At 47.4% G+C, this 16,308-nt stretch overlaps 1 protein-coding gene across 3 annotated transcripts in view; it reads left to right on the forward strand.

Moving 5' to 3' along the window:
* The window catches only part of ANO2 (anoctamin 2), a 342,917-nt gene that overhangs the window by 253,169 nt on the left and 73,440 nt on the right, over nt 1–16,308 (forward strand). For all 3 annotated transcript variants that reach the window (XM_082742732.1, XM_082742731.1, XM_082742733.1), the window contains one exon: nt 13,949–14,023. In XM_082742732.1, coding sequence (XP_082598858.1) covers nt 13,949–14,023 — 75 coding nt within the window. The remainder of the gene's footprint in view (nt 1–13,948; nt 14,024–16,308) is intronic.

Genomic DNA, 16,308 nt, shown 5'->3' on the forward strand with positions numbered 1-16,308 from the left:
TGGCACCACTTATTTCAGAAAAAAAACAGGTTGGAACCTTCATCCATGTTGGACAAAGCATGTAGGGTGGTGTTCAAAGAAATACCAACCAGAGAATTTCCATCTCCCTGTCCAGGCAGGACTGTGTCACTTTCTCAGCATCCATGTATGACAGAATTCACAGAGTGTTGCCAATCAGGGCAATTCTCTGGATCATATACCACCTACATGGCTGACCTATGGTCTCCAACCTGCCCAAGGGTAGAACTGATGCTTTGTACCCAAAGAGCCCAACATAAGTCACATTATTATGGTTTCTGATGACCAAATCCCCCAGACAAAGATGCTCCCAGCAGGCATGGCATCCTAAGTAGCCAAGGGCAAAGGCCAGTCCTCCTTTTGGTTAAAGTTAATTACTTACTACACAACTATCAAAGACTCTTCATCTGCAAAAATATCAGTAGTCAACTTTGGGGGCTGGGAGGCTGAAAGCTTTGGGAGAGGAAAGGAGATGGACATAGCAATGAGCATAGTTATGAAAATCATTTTACTTTTTCAAGGGAAAATGTATTAGTGAGGAATTGAAACAATTTTATTTTTCTTTCTGGCTCCTGAATAGTCATGCAGCAAAAAAATCACAGAGCTGGCCTAGAACCCAACTTCAGGAGCGCTTTCTCAACACAGGCCAGTGGGGACGACGAGCCCTCGACTCTAAGGCAACCTGGGGGTTGCTGCCTGATGCCTTCCTCCCCACACTCAAGAAGGAGGGAGAGAAGTCAACAGGGGTGCCCCAGGCAGGAAGAAGAATTTGTGGCTCTCTTTCATTCCCCTTTGTCTTCCTTCCTTCTCTCCCAGCAATATTTCTCACCAACATGGTGAATCAGTTGGGAAGAAGGGAGAGAAAGCAAGAGTAAGAAAGGAGGCTTCTTGTTTCTATCAGGGATTTGTTGCCATGGTTCCTGTCTTCCAGGTTACCTGCCATGTTCAAGGGTAGATTTCCCTTCCTTCCTCTGCCTCAATCTTCACTGTTTTCGAATCAGACATAATCAAAAATAATGCATCATCTGTAAATTCTTATCTGGTTCACGCAGGATTCTAGAGAGCCCTGGGTGGTTAGGAGAGGCCAAGCTCTCATATTAAGCTGTGCATTTTGTTCCTTAAGTAAAGTGATGCCCTATGCATGACCTGGGAGCCAACTCCAGCCGCTCTTGGGGGTTAAGCATTCGGGATGACTTGAGCTCACTGGAAAGAAAAAAAAAAGCAAATCCTTAGCCTGTGACACAGTGAGGTGGCTGTACCCTGTGGTGCAGAGCAGGGAGCCTACTTGGAGCAGCTGAGCCTGCAGATTTCAGGGCAGTCATTGCCCAACAATGCAGTGAGTCAGGGCCTGGAGTGCAAGGACGTGACGTGTGTTGACTCCTTGGATGGGGGTGGGAGAGGGGAGGACAGGGATGTGGGGCAAGCTGCAGAGTGGAGGGGTTCCCCCAGGTGGCCACCACACTGGGTCACCCTTGGTTTCTGGTTCTTGGCTGCAGGTGGGTGAAGGCAGGGCCCCGCCTCACTTTCTGAGGCAGTGAGTAGTCTCTTCTTGGCACGGGTGTGCACGTCTGGCTTGGTCCTGCCAGTCTATCTCATTTTCAGGAAGACAACTGTGAGCAGGATGGAAAGAGAAACTTGAGAAGTAAGTACAGATCGAGCTTCTCCTTAATGCTGAAGTTGGGGACAGAGAGGCTGAACATTGGAAACAAGGCCACTGTCCTGACAGCCCAACAGTAACATCTACAGTGGATGGTATGAGGCTAGAGTAACCAGGAAGATGGGTCTTTGCCCGGGGCCAGTAACAGTTTAAGACTCAGAGTCAGGAGACAGGATGAGAAGGTTCCAAAGTACATGCAACCCCAACTTGCAGGTCATATCCCTCACTTCTGTGAAGTCTAATAGTCCCTTTACCCTCTGTGTTTCATGGAGATCCCAGCAGCCCAGGGGAGAGAACAGAGGTGAAGGGCCGTTGGGAAAAAAACATCTTCAAGATGCAAGCGGATGGGTTGTTGACTGGCATAAGGTCAAATCATTATCTGCTGACTTACTAATGTAAGTAAGGTTACTAGTGTAACCCTGGTCAAGTAACTAATTTCTTGGGTCCTAATTTCCTCAGGTGTAAATGAGGTCTAATAATTCCTATCTCATAAAGTTATTGTGAGGAGTAAGTGAGATCAGATAGATAAAGAATCCTGAAAAGTGTCTGTAACATAGTAAGCACATAGTAAAGGAAGGAAGGAAGGAAGGAAGGAAGGAAGGAAGGGGGGTTAGGTGGATAGATGTGTAGGTGGATGGATGGGTGATGGATGGATGAGTGGGTGGGTAGGTGGATGGGTAGGTGGATGGGTAGGTAGATGGCTGGGTGGCTTGGTGGCTAGATGGCTAGAGGAGTGCGTGTTTAGGTGGCTGGGTGGCTGGGTGGGTAGATGGATGAGTGGTGGGGGGATGGGTGGATAGAACAGTCAGTCTTGGACCGCTACCTTAGCTAAGCAGAGTTACTATTCTAGGGCACCCCCATACCACAAAGCATGATTGTATGTGTATGTATGTGCACATGTGTGTGCAAGCACTCATTCATGCATTCCTCTGAGTCTTTTCTGAACACAGAAAAGTTAGGAGTTCCTCCACCAATGCTTCCATGGTATCCTGGTCATGGCCACATCCCAACAAGTCCTCCACTGCACTGTAACTGTTTACCCATCTATCTCTGTCATGACATTGAGAGTCTTAGAGCATGGTACAGTCCCTGCCCACAGTAGATGCTCACAGAACCACTGTAAAAGAACTTGTCAGCACCTCCTCTCAATAGTCTGGCAGGTAGGGCCACTGCATCATTGACATCTGAGAAGCCTGACCCCAGCAGCCTATTAATGTATTATAACCCTTCTTGCATGTCAAAAATAAATCCTCTGAACTCAGTACTGCCTGGGGAGTACAAGGGGCCGATAACAAGGTCTGTATGTGGACGAGATGAGGGCTGGGTAGTGTGGCAGTGCAATGGGTTCTACTGATAGCATTGGGCCTCAGGTCATTCCCTTTCTCACCAGCTGGCCTAGAGAGAGTCATCTACAGCATCTGTGTGAGTCTGCTTGGATTCAGGAAGCCCCGTTTGCCCTCCCATGGTGGGACCTGCACACGCTCAATCCACTCAGTAACTCTGTGGGTGGAGCCTCATTCTGGGCCCTGTGGGGCAGTGGCAGCAGAGAAAGTTAGACAGAAACTACCTGTGCCTGCAACCATCCTCCCCCTTGCTCCTCCATTTCCTTCCCTCCCTTTATAGACTTTTCTTCCTCTCCTTTGCTCCACTCCCCTCTGTCTGCCAAAGCCTGGTGAGGCATGCCACAGACAGCCTGCCGCGGACAGTGTGCCAAGGACACTGATGTCTGGTATGGTCCTATGGTTCTGTCTGGGATATTCTCAGCCTCGCTGGACATGGAGGGCACTGAACCCAGAGGAGAAGCGTGCACAGATGGGGCAGGATCTCCCCTCACCTATAGTTCATACAGAAGGAGACATCCCTGTATGGATTATTTCGCTTTTTAATTTTAGAACAGATTGCTGAAGACTGTATATTCTAGTGGCTCTTAGTGTGTCCACAAGTGGTGCCAGGGCTGGTGCTGGAGATCACTGTTCTCCTGAAGCGTGATGGAGGACATCTCCCTTGACTGGGGCCCCCAGGTTTGAGGAAGATCAAGGGAGTGCTTCTGCCTGGCTAATCCCGTTTCCCTGGCTGGGGTCCCTTTCCATTTGTTCTGACCCCTGTTTTTAATGAAAAGGAATAGCAATGAACCACTGTCGTGTACTACCTAACAGCTTTGGAAACCAAACCAACAAACATTGCAGGCTCAAGTTCAGTGTCACCAGATATCATGATGAGAGTTAATTACAGTGCCTTTTTGCCAGTTTACTGTTGTTGCAAGTTCCTGAGCGAATGTTTCTCATGCAGTTCCAGACTAACGCTAGTTTACATGTGTACAATGTAACAGTCACACTGTGGTATAAGAGCGACAGCTCTGTCCCTGGGCGGAGGCCAGAACAAACTGACAATGTTACTAAAACAGTGAACAAAGTTCCCTTAAAGTTTATTATTTACTCATTTGCCTGGGGAATCTTTCGAAGGGCACACTCTTTCAATAAAAGTCACCAACACTTTTCCAAATGTCCTTTTTTTTTTCCTTTTTCACATGGAGAAAGCTGTCACCTCTGGTTTTGAATGGAGGGCAGTGACTGTCTCCTAATATGGTGCCTGTGATGCTGCTCTGCACACAGTGGGGAATTTAAAAGCTCAACAAATCCACCAAATGCAATGTAAACTTTACAAATGAAGTCAGGGAGTCAGCTGCCGCCTAGGTCGTCTCTAACATGTCAAGCAAATGGTTTGGAAATCAAACCAGGTCTCAGCGGCGGGCCTTCCAAGCACAGCTGAGGCCCAGTGGGTACTCCCCTCTCTCTTGCCTTTCTTACCCTGTGAGCTGCCGACACTGCGTAGCAGTAGAGCTGAAACGTATCCCCGCACTGGAGCACGACCGGTGCTGGCTCCATCCCTATAGTCAGCCTGTGGGAGGGCAGCGAGGGCGTGGCTGCCAGCCAGTTGGCAGCTTGGCCGGGCCAGCAGCACGGCTGCCATGACAGATTCTGTGTGGACACCCTGCTCGTGAGGGAGTGGTCTCCAGTCTTGCTTCCACGCTGTGAGCTCCTCTCCGAGACTGTTCACAGAGGGGCAGGCCGTAGGAATATGGGCCCCAGAGCAGAAACAGCAAGGGAGGGGTGAGTCCTGAAGAACAACAGTATTTCCCAAATGGGGCTGCTCTGTGGCATCACCCATGAAGCATTTTCAAAACCAGACTCTTTTACCCCCAAGATTCTGATTGGGTCTATCTGGGACATAGCTAGGCATTGGTTTCTTTTGAACAGTTGCCTCAGCGATTGTGATGATTAGCTAATGTGGGAGCCAGTGACATTGCCCTGGGTGCCCCATTCCAAATTCATCCCCGTCCAGTGGCCCCCATCTTCTCCTTGGCCTGAGCATCTGTGGGGGCAGTGAGCCCCCAACCCTCTCCTGTCTCCAGGACTCAGGACCTGCTTCCCAGTGTCCTGCCTGTCCCCAGCCCAGAAGGTGTGGAGACCCCCCTGCAGCATGACCGTGGTACAGAGATAATAGATACAGACAGGAATGCAGAGCCATGCATGTCTGGTAGAAAAAAAAATTCAGAACGACAAGTAGGTTATTCTTCAGGTACTTGAAGAAAGCAAGAATAAGGGGGGATTTCATGAGGAACTTCCCATTTGCAAACAAATATTTTGCAGATCAGTTCTCTCTTGTGTGGGCTAGAATATAAGGAAAGGGTGCACATTGCTGCTAGAGGCTGGTAGGTTAGACTAAGAGAGACTACGTGACATAAAGGGACAAGACACACCTGAAGGAGCTAAGTGTGGCTGCAGGGTGTCTGTCACATAGATCTCCCTGATTAGCACAGGATGGCTTAGGGCCTCTTTGCCTGGAGGCAGGAGGATGGGTCAGAACCCAAGTCAAGTATGGTCACAGGCTAAGGCTCTTCCCTATAACATTTTCCATGAGAAAAGCTGTCCTGATGGGCAACTTGTTCTTGACCATTTTTCTCAAAATCTTGAAAGGTCACCATGAATGTTTTGCATTTTCCTCTTAGGTCTTGGCACTGGTACATAACCTGAGGCAGTAGTATAACATTGTTTTGCGGGCTCCTCCTGTGTGAAACTAGGTTTGATGCACTCAGAGCCAAAATACTCAGGCCCAAACTTATGGGCACTGGGCGCTACCAAAATGAGCGAGGCTGTTGTTTGCCAACTGAAATTCACCAGCTGAGTCATACTTGCCCATGAACTCTATGGGCCCAGCTGACCTCAACGCTGGAGATCCAGTGCAGAATTAGACACACAGGCTGCCTGCCCCCGTGGAGCTTGTGTTTTCCTCTAAAGAGATGGAGAGGAGATAAATGAACAAGATAGCTTCAAGAGTGAAGAGGGTTGTGGTCGAGAATGGTAAGGGCCAGGGGATGGACTCGTGCATTGGGATAGACTTCATGGTAGGGGGGTGCCAGCACTGAGAATGGAAGGGTGGGCCAAGGGCCCAGCTGGGTAACAAGGTGGGAAAGGAGTCTGACAAAGGTTCTGGGATGGAAGCCAGCTGGTGTGTTCAGTGGACAGGACAATGGAAGAAAGTGGCATTAGCAAGAGATTGGTAAGAAATGAAGTTTGAGAGGAGCTAGACCCCCAGTTATGTCAGCCTTGGGGTCTGGCACAGGGTTTAGACACATTCTCGGCCCATGGTCATTCGACTTAAGGCCTTTCTGTGATGTTCTAGGTGAGGTTGTGTATTAAGGATTCACATGTAGTACTAGTGGAGGGAGTACTAGTGGAGTGTAGTACTAGGGAGGGAAGTACTAGTTTGGGCTGAAGGCAGGGAGGCCTGCAGAGGGACAGTGAAGTAGCGTGTCCCCTTGAGAGAATGAGTGGGAGGAGCTGTCTCTCTTCTGAAAGCAGGCAGGGCACCTGGTGGAACTGTGGGGACTGGGGTCAGGGAGGGAGAGGCGCTTGGTCTAGTACTGGAACCCAGGACGGCCAAGGCAGTTGGTTGGGAATCAGAGAAAACGAAGCAGTAAGCTGTCTGGGGAGCCTGAGGGGTCAGAATAAGCAGGCTTGACCTCAGGATGGGAGAAAGGGAGCCAGAGTCTGTTTTTCTATGTCTGCTGGGAAAACCAAGCAGTGGGAGGATCCAAGAATGTTTTCCATTTTAGCCACAAATTATACTGCATTCAGCCCTGGGCTTCAGGCATGCCTGTAGACTTAGGTGCTGGGCCACGTGACTGCCTCTGGCTCCTTTGCCAAGAATTCTCTCCTCGATGGAGGCCCTGTCCCTCAAAGTTTTTACCTCCAGACTCTTGAGATGGCTCTGGGCCTTAGTTGTGGGCAAGTCCACAGGGCTCAGCCAAAGAGGCCGTGTGCTTGGGCTGTGGGGACCAAGACCAGTCTGGGGGCCCTCGGGTTCAGCGAAAGGAGAGACATGCACTCCCAAGCTGGCCTCACTCTTCTGGACAGGCCATGAAGGCTTCCTGGAGGAGGAGCTACTTTAGGGGAGAGAACTTGAGAGAGAGAGAGAGAAGATGGTAAAGTTGGTGGGACCTCTGTTCCTCGAGTAAATGTTTTTCAGACTTTTTGAGGGCTCATCCAACACAGGGAGCTCTGAGCAGCCTTGTGTGAGGGCAGAGTGGCACCAGAGTGGCAGAACGAGACCACACAGGATGGTTGGGTAGTCTTGGAACAGGAAGAGTGGCCCCTGGGTCTGTGCTATAGGAAGCACTGCCCAAAGTGAACTGGAGTTTCTTTGTTACGTTGACAAGGAAACTTCACCTAATGTGTTCCAGCCAGAGCCAACGAGCCAACGTCCCTGGTAGGTGAAGCCACTGTAATGGTAATGACATTAGGTAACAAGTACTGGGTTCAAGCTGGGTGCCAGGCACAGACCCAGGCAGAGTCCCTTCTGTTTCCTCCTTTCATCTCCAGAAGCAGTCTTGCACAGCTGTCAGTATTTTCAGTCTTATGTTTAGGAATGAGAGAATTGAGGTGTAGAGAAGCTGGTCACATGCTTGTGGTCCCATAGTAAGTGTATAAGCTGGGAATCAGACCCAGGCAGCTGTGCCCAGGCTCACCTACCTTGCACAGTTCTTGGGCACACCACGGCTCTCCTAGCCAGGCTTCTGGGAGGCCCCACTCCAGCAAGAAAGCAGCAAAGGAGGGTGAGAGGGAAGATAAATGAGCAAAGAATGTTGTTTTTCTCTTTTCTCAAATGCAACTTGATGGCCCCATTTTATCGATTGCCAGCCTCCAGACCTGACTGCATGCCAATGGTCTTTTTCCTTGTTATTTTATTCAGCGTATATCTGGAGGGCTCCAGAAATTCACAGCAGAACGCCTATCGGTTTCTGGCTTTCATTTAGGTAGTGAAAGGGGACTGAATCCCATCTCTGTTTGCACAAACATTTATTCAGCCTACACTGTGTACCTGCCGCTTTGCTTAAACACCAGGTGCATGCAGACAAGTAAGACAGGGCCTCTGCTCTCCTGGAGCTGGAAGTCCATGAGGAGGAGAGACAAGGCCATGAGCAGTTAGAGCAGAAGGTAATGAAACCAAAGATGCTCGGGGCCTAAACTGTGGCATCAGCAGGAGAAAGGACAGGAGGAGCAGATGAGGAGAATGTTTCCAGAGCTAGATGCTACAGCACTTGAGGCAGCTTGCGGTGAGTGTTGGGGAGGAAGGAGCACAGGCGAATGCCTCAGTTTCAGGCTTTTTCTGCTCAAAGGGTCATGGTTCAGCTTACTGAGTCAGCGGACATAGAGAAGAAGAAGGTTTCTGGAGCAAGATGATTCTTCTTCTGGGACATTTTGAGCTTGGGACATTCCACTGAGCCTGCACCCTCGAGTTCCCTCACCAAAGCCTGTAATTTCCATCTAATTATGAGGAAAACTTCAGCTAAGCCTATATTAAGGAACATTCTATAAAATACTTGACCAGTACTCCTCCAAAAAGGTCATCACAACAAGGAAGTCTGAGAAACCACTGTAATCTAGAGAAGCCTAAGGAGATTATGATGATTAATAATAATATGGCCTCTTGGATGGGACCTTGGAACAGAAAAAGGATATTAGGTAAAAATAAAGAAAATCCAAATGAAGTATAAACTAGTTAATAGTAATGTACAGTGTGGGTTCATTGGTTGTGAAAAATATACCCATATTAAGAGGGTAATAGGGGAAACTGAGTATGTTTGCCTAGACTCTGTGCCATCTTTGAAGTTTTTCAGTTAATCTAAAGATCTTCAAAAATAAAAAGTTTAGGAGCACTTGGGTGCCTCAGTGGGCAAGCCTCTGTCTTCAGCTCAGGTCGTGATCTCGGGGTCCTGGGATCGAGCCCCGCATCGGGCTTTCTGTTCAGTGGGGAGCCTGCTTTCCCCTCCCCATCTGTCTGCCTCTCTGCCTACTTGTGCGTGCGCTCTCTCTCTCTCTGTCAAATAAATAAATAAATAAAAATCTTTAAATAAAATAAAAAAGTTTATTTAAAGAAAAGAAAGAAAGCAGAGGAAGAAATTCTCATGCGTTACTGGTGCAAATGCAGAATGGCATGGTCATTTTGGAAAACAGTTTGGCAGTCACTTACAAAATCAAACATAGATATGCTCTATGACTTAGCGATTCCACAACTTGGTATTTAACTAAGTGAAATGAAAACCAGTGCTAGTACTGAAAGCAATACGCGAAGACCTAAAATGACTTTATTCGTAATCACAAGAAACTGGAAACAGCCCAGACACCTCTCGGTAAGTGGACCATGGCATGTCCATGCAGTGAAATGCTACTTAGCAATGAGCAGGAACAAGCCCTGAGAACGCCACACGGACGAGTCTCAGCTGTGCTGTGACAAATGAAGGAAGGCAGGCTTGAAAGGCTCCACACTGTCTGAGTTTACTTACAGGGCATTCTGGGAAAAGCAAGACTTAAGGCACACATGGCAGGTCATGCCGGGTGCTGCAGCCTTGGGGGACAGACTCCAAAGGGACTTGGAGGGGTTGGCTAACGAGTGATTTGGAATTGCTCCTTGTCCTGATTGTGGTTTCTACATGACAGTGTACGTTCATCACAACTCCCAGAACTGCACACCAGTAAGGTGAATTTTGCTATATGTAAATTGTACCTTAATTAAAAATGAGAAAATAAAACAACTCGGGAATGACTGGCCATTTTTCAAAGCTGCTCTCCACAGGATTTTTTTGAATAGTATTCTCACCTGCTATCCTGCTCCCGTTTCCAACTGCTCAGTCGATCAGAAGGGCACTTTGCTGCTGTTTTGTGAATGTCGCTGGGCTGTTTGCTATTTGGAGCCCCGGAAGTGGCAGAAGTAGCAGTCACAGTCCAGGAACAAAGACCCAACACCACAGAGACAAAGCGACAGACACAGACAACAGCTAGGCTTGTTTATTAACAATGGGGACATTAGCTAAGTGCATTCCTAACCACCTGCTTTTGATACAATCGTGAAGCTGATGAGATCTTACTTTTGTACGGCTCCTTATAGCTTCCAAAGCTCTCATAGCCATTCACTTGTGATCCATACAACGCCTTTGTGGCTTAGGGGGCACAAGTGTTGTCACCCCCACTGTTAAAAGGAGACATGGCGCCTGGATGGCTCTGTCCACTGAGCATCTGACTCATGGTTTTGGCTCAGGTATGATCTCAGGGTCATGGGTTCGAGCACCACGTCAGGCTCTGCGCTCAGAGCAGAGTTTGCTTGGGATTCTTCCTTTCCCTCTCCCTCTGCCCAGTGCCCCCTCTCCCCACTACTGGTATGTGTGCTTGTTTTTTCTCTCTCTCTCTAAAATAAATAAATAAAATCTTAGGTTAAAAAAAAAAAAGTGGGATGCCTGGGTGGCTCAGTGGGTTAAAGCCTCTGCCTTTGGCTCAGGTCATGGTCTCAGGGTCCTGGGATCAAGCGCCACATCTGCTGTCTGCTCAGCAGGGAGCCTGCCCCCCCCCCCCCGCCTGCCTTTCTGTCTACTTGTGATCTGTCTGTCAAATAAATAAATAAATAAAATCTTCAAAAAAAAAAAAAAAGAGAGAGAGAGAGGGAGGTCTTGAGAGTTCTCACTTAGCTGTGTGTGCAGGTGCACTGGCTTGGCCTGTCCTTAGGCTGGTAATCAACATAAGACACAGAGTAATTCTGTGTGGTATTACTGTTTTATGTATTTTACAAATAAAGAATAGAATGACTTTATAGATGATGAACCTGAGGTTGTGGGTATTTTCTGACATCACTTGACAAGGAGGTAGTAGAGGCAAGAGTTAAACTCAGATGTTCAGCTTCCAAGCCTACTTCTCTTTCTCTTATCCCATATGTTGGTGATCGGACTTTCCTGCATAGTGTATTTAAATTAATGGCATTTTGCCATGAATCTTCACCTCTTTAATGTGCCAGTAAGTGGACAGTGTTAGTGAACTTCCACTACCAGAGACGGTTATTACACATAAAGTCTGCTTTAGTCACTGACATCTTTACTGGGAACTTTTCGGGGCTTGGAAGCAGTCTACAATCTTGTGTTTCTCTTAGCCCTTGTGTTTGAATAGTGTCTGAATGTATGAGAACTGTGTGTATGTTGGAAGCTGTGACTTTCAGAAAAAAACAAAACAAAACAAAAAAAACCCCAACCCCCCCCCCAAAATTCAGTAGGGTAAACATGAGAGGGAAGGTGATTTTTCAACAAACATCAGAGCATCTACATCATAATGAATCTTTTTCCCTCAGATAGCTGCTTTGAGAGGATATCCAATTCAGTTGCTTTTTAGCTGTTTCATTTTTATGCAAAATAGTAGCACCATGTTCCTTACCAGGATTAGCTCTGAAAATTCTTTCCTTTGATTCCTTGGTGGTCTCCTGAGCTCCTTCTGGGCTGGGCTGAGCCTTCTCCCCTCCATGTCCTTAGGTATCCAGAGCATGGCCTTCTGGGTGCTCAGACTGTGTCTTTTGAGAGGAACTGAACCAGAATTCATTCTCCAGGACAGAGTTGTCATGGCAGGGTAGAAGCTGGTCCGCAGACATTTTATCCCCCTTGACCTCTCGCCTAAAGAACATGGACAACGACCAGGCAGGAAGCCTTAGCCCAGGCTATCTCAGATGCCTGACCTTGCCCACAGGTATATTAGTCACTCTGTATACCTTTCTTTGAGCCCATTTGACCTTGGCCATATTTTCTGCTCCTTGACTTATGCTTCCCTTCCACCATTTCTTCCAGGACTGTCCAGCTCTGCCCTGAGGACCACTCTGAGCCTCAGGTCACCCTCACTGACTGGTTTTTCTCACCCCTTCCCCCATGCCATGGACCGAGCATAGGTTTTTCTAACTCTCCTTGCCCTGTTTCTCACTCAGAAGCCCCACTGGAAAGGAACTGGTGACCAGTGGAACCTCTAATTGGATTTTCTCTGGATCACCACCAATATTTCTGAGCACCACTGGTTTGCTGGGGTTTAAGGCAGAACCACTCACCTCTAAGCCAGAGAGAAGGAACAAAGAATCACCAAAACCTTCCCTGCACTGCAGGTACCTTAGGAAGAGCCCATCATGCTCTGCCATATTTCCATTCTGAATCCCTATTGAGTGTTACTGCCCACTACTCATCCTCAGTTTTCCTCCTCAAAATCTTAGAGGACAATTTCACCAGTGTGAGTGCAACTAAGAATGAACACTGAAGGAGATAAGTAAAAGAATGCTCTTCCCTTTTCATGTTGACTTAATATATGAATGAGCCTTATTCCAATCCTGATAGAAGTAAGTTTACATGCTCCCACCTATTCAGAATGGTTGCGACCTATAATTGCCTGTTCTCATTATGTGATGGAAAGTCTGCTGGTCTCAGAATCTAGAGCCTGGATTCTGTTGTGCCGTCTGTGACAGCTGAGTCTCGCATGCTTATGTCATCTGGGAATGACAGTGCCAATCACTGAGTGACTTCTGCCCTAACACTCCCTTGCACCCTCATTATTGAGCCAGCTCAGCCCTGTGCTCAGTTCCAGCATGCAGTGAGAAAGACACATCCTTCCTTTCTCAAGTTGCTTATAGGTTCGCTCTGCAGATAACCCTCTCTTTCGAACGGCAAGTGATTCCTGAAGCTTTCTGGTGTGGGTGTCCCTTCTGTCTCATTAGACTGTGAGCCCCCCTCCCAGAGCAGTGATCGTACCCACTTTCTTCTGTGTCCCCACCATGCGTGGCCCCAAGGTTTGCCCACGGTGGGCACCCACTGGCTTTTAGAAAGTCTTTCAGGCCAGGAGGGCTCTTAGCCTACAGTACAAGCTCTTAAAGGCTAGATGGCACTGTTGCTAGAGCCAAATCAGGTGTGTTGGGAAAGAAGGGGGAGGAGGGAAGAGAAACCAGAGCAGGAGGCCCTGGACTGTTGAGTTGCTGAGTTGCACTCAGACTTATTACAGAAATGCATGAGGACTCCTGCCAGCTGGCTTCAGTGGGTCCTCACCACAACCTTGGTAGTGGATAGGAAACTGCACCAATTCTAACTTTATAGAAAAGCAGCTCAGAGAAATCAAGTGCCTGGGCTCAAGTTAAGGGGCAGCTAATGAGCAAGGGTTTCTGCCCTCTGTGCCTTGTTGGCATTGCTCTGCCAGGGAGGGCCCCTAGAGTTCACCCAAGGAGGACTGTGGTTGATGGCATGGCTGTCCCAGGACAGTGGCTTGGGTGAACTGGACCCAGTGTGAGCGGAAAAATTAGGGTTTACAGATAGACTGACTGCAAGGTATCAGGCTAACTTCTGCCTCAAAATATTTACTTTTGTGACGAGGGGAGAATGCAGTCATTGTGGAGGAAACAAAGATAACACATACAGGTTCTTTGAAGAAGGTATAGGTACTTTGCACGCTTGCAAGGATCTAAGGTGAATCATTGATATTTCATCTGAAGAATGACTTATTTTGGGATGCTGCTCCATGGCTGGGTTCTAGCTGTCATTTGTCCATTGCTTTATTATGCTCACATGTTTCCTTATTTACCATGTAAATAAGACCGTCTCCTGCAGTAGGCAGAATGGGTTTCATGACTGTGTCCGTTTTACAGATGAGGACTAGAGGCTCAGAAATGGTCACACAGCTGATCATCCAAACTTCAGCTGTCTGAGGCCAGAATCAAATTTGAGCTCTTTGGAAAAACCATGTTTTTTTCAGGCTATGCAGAAATCACAAAATTAGGTGGGCTATTGTGGATATGAAGGGTAAGGCATCAGAGACTAGGAAGACACCTATTCAGAGTAGTGAATGATTAAGGATATGCAAATGTGTACAAATTTGAGGGAAATTGATACATCTGTTGTTTGTGCTATCTGATTGTATTCTCCTGTTTCCCTAGGATGATGAAGATAAGCTGACCTGGAAAGATCGTTTCCCGGGTTACTTGATGAACTTCGCCTCCATCTTGTTCATGGTAATTTTCTTGATGGAAATCCGGCCTATGACTTATGCATGTAGATCCCATAGAGCAAACGCCATGGGTATGTTATTCTAGCATGCTGTGGGGATAGTGAGGGGCTAGGAAAGATGAAGCCACAGTCCTGTCTAAACAGGGAGGATCTTACCTGATAGTGAGGCGCTGTGGGTGCCAGCCACCAGAAGAGGGAAAGGGGATTCCCTCAGACCTGGGTTGGGGGTCAGTGGCCTTCCATGGCTACAGAAGGGGTTCTGTCTTCCCAGATACAGGAAGGTAGAGAGATTCTATCTTCCCAGTCCTGCACACAAGGGTTTTGAACTTAGAACTTCCAGGGGTGGGCTGTGAGATGGTGTCTTCTATATTGAGAAAAACCAAGGCCTTGGAAGAGGTAGCCCAGGTAAGATGGCTACAGAATTGTGGCAGCCTATTTGGGCTGTGGGCTGGCTCTCCCTGAGGGTTTGTGGGATAGAACAGAGCCTAGAAACCACAGAGGACAGCCAGCTTGGGCTCTGTGCGAGCCTGATTCTTAAGCTCCCCTATAGTTGTGTCTGTTTCCCTATGTTCTCCCTTAGAGTTTGGAAGAGCCTTTTCAAAAGACCCACATGGGTCTCGGCTGTGTCAGGGAAGATGAGAAAACGGGTGGGATTCGTGTTCGAGTCAGATTAATAAAATGGTAGCAGGTCATTCCTGGGAGTCAGGGTGGGGGAGATAACTGTGAGCAGAGCAAGGAGACCCCAAATCTTCTTGTCCCTGAAGCTCAGGTTCCTGAGACCTCTGCTCCCCCTTTATGGGTAGATTCCTTCTAGTAGCCAAGACTGGAACTTCTGTTTTACAAAGGAAAGCTGTGTCCTTACAGCATTTCTAAGCAGGACTACACATTAGTTGTAAAGGTCGGGGATGGATTGCTTATTCTGGGACTGAAATCACAACCATTTTCTGGACCTCGTTGCCAGCATTACCTCTGGCCCTGACCTGAGGTGATTATAGCTGGCGTGCTCCTGGAACACGGCAACCATGTCTTAGTCTCAGAGATTTAAAAAGAGAAGGACTCCTAGGCACCTTTTATATCAGCACCTCATTTCACAGATGAAGTACAGAGGGGACGGGTGCCATGCTTTGCCAAAACTGAGATTTTGCATTCCTTACCTTCTCATTGCTTAAGAAGAGCAAGGCGTGCGGAATTTATTCAAGAATATGTGGTGAATCACAATGTGTTAAGCTGGAATGATGTAAAGTTTAATTTAGCATTTCAGAGCCTCCCACAATGTGCATACTGTTGTCAAAGAGTTTGTTCATTCATTCAAGAAATATTCAAGGGGGAGGGGTGCTCGGCTGGCTCAGTTACTGGAGTGTGTGTCTCTTGATCTGGGCATCGTGAGTTCAAGCTCCATGTTGGGTGCAGAGATTATTTAATATAAAATCTTTTTAAAAGGAATTTAAAAAATATATGTAACAGGTGCCAGCTATATAGTCGACACTGTTCTTAGGCATTAGGGATAGAGTAGAAAATAAAATAATCTCTCGTTTAAGGATTTTACAGATAACAAATATGTACATAAACAAGGAAATTGGTAAGTGAAATAGACTTCTATCTCCCGTAGCGGTAGGTTAGGATATTTGTAGCATCCCATTTTGCTGAACATAAGAAATATATATGGATGAATGTATTTTTCATTCTTTTTAAAGCCTTGAGGGTCTAATAAGTTAGTAGAGAATACTAAGCTATTCCTAGTGCAGATCCATCTAAGGGAAACTGAACCAAGGAGACAAATACTTGGCATCAATACTGCTTTTGCCTTGAGGACATTCTCCCATCTAAGGCAAACTTGGGCTTTGGTTTTTATGGTTTTATGGTGCAGAGAGGATAGAAATTGGGGTGCGGCTGGCTCAAAGTGGAGATGCTAACAGGAAGTTCTCACTAAGCCTGGAACTATACTAGATCTAAACTTTTAGAATAAAGGCGAAGTAGAACTAAACCCACCCCCCACACTTTCGGGACTGCAGAGAACATTGCTCTGGCTCTAAGCAGAACAGGGGGAAACAGGGAAACAAAATCCTGTCCTGAAGGAGTGGCCATAGACAATCCCCATCGTAGACTCCCAGCCCAGTTTTTCACTTGAGAAGATCCAGGAAGCTCAGACTGTGAATGTGGCCAGGGAAAGTCATGCTTCTGGTTATCCAGCAGAAGCAAGCACACGTTCTCTCTGTGGGAAGGCAGATTTACACTCTTCCTCAAAAAATCCCCCCAAAAGAATTTTTTTAAGGTCAAAGAAGAGAAGGCA

The sequence above is a fragment of the Mustela nivalis genome (assembly GCF_964662115.1).
Source record: "Mustela nivalis genome assembly, chromosome: 7".
Taxonomy (NCBI): Eukaryota; Metazoa; Chordata; class Mammalia; order Carnivora; family Mustelidae; genus Mustela; species Mustela nivalis.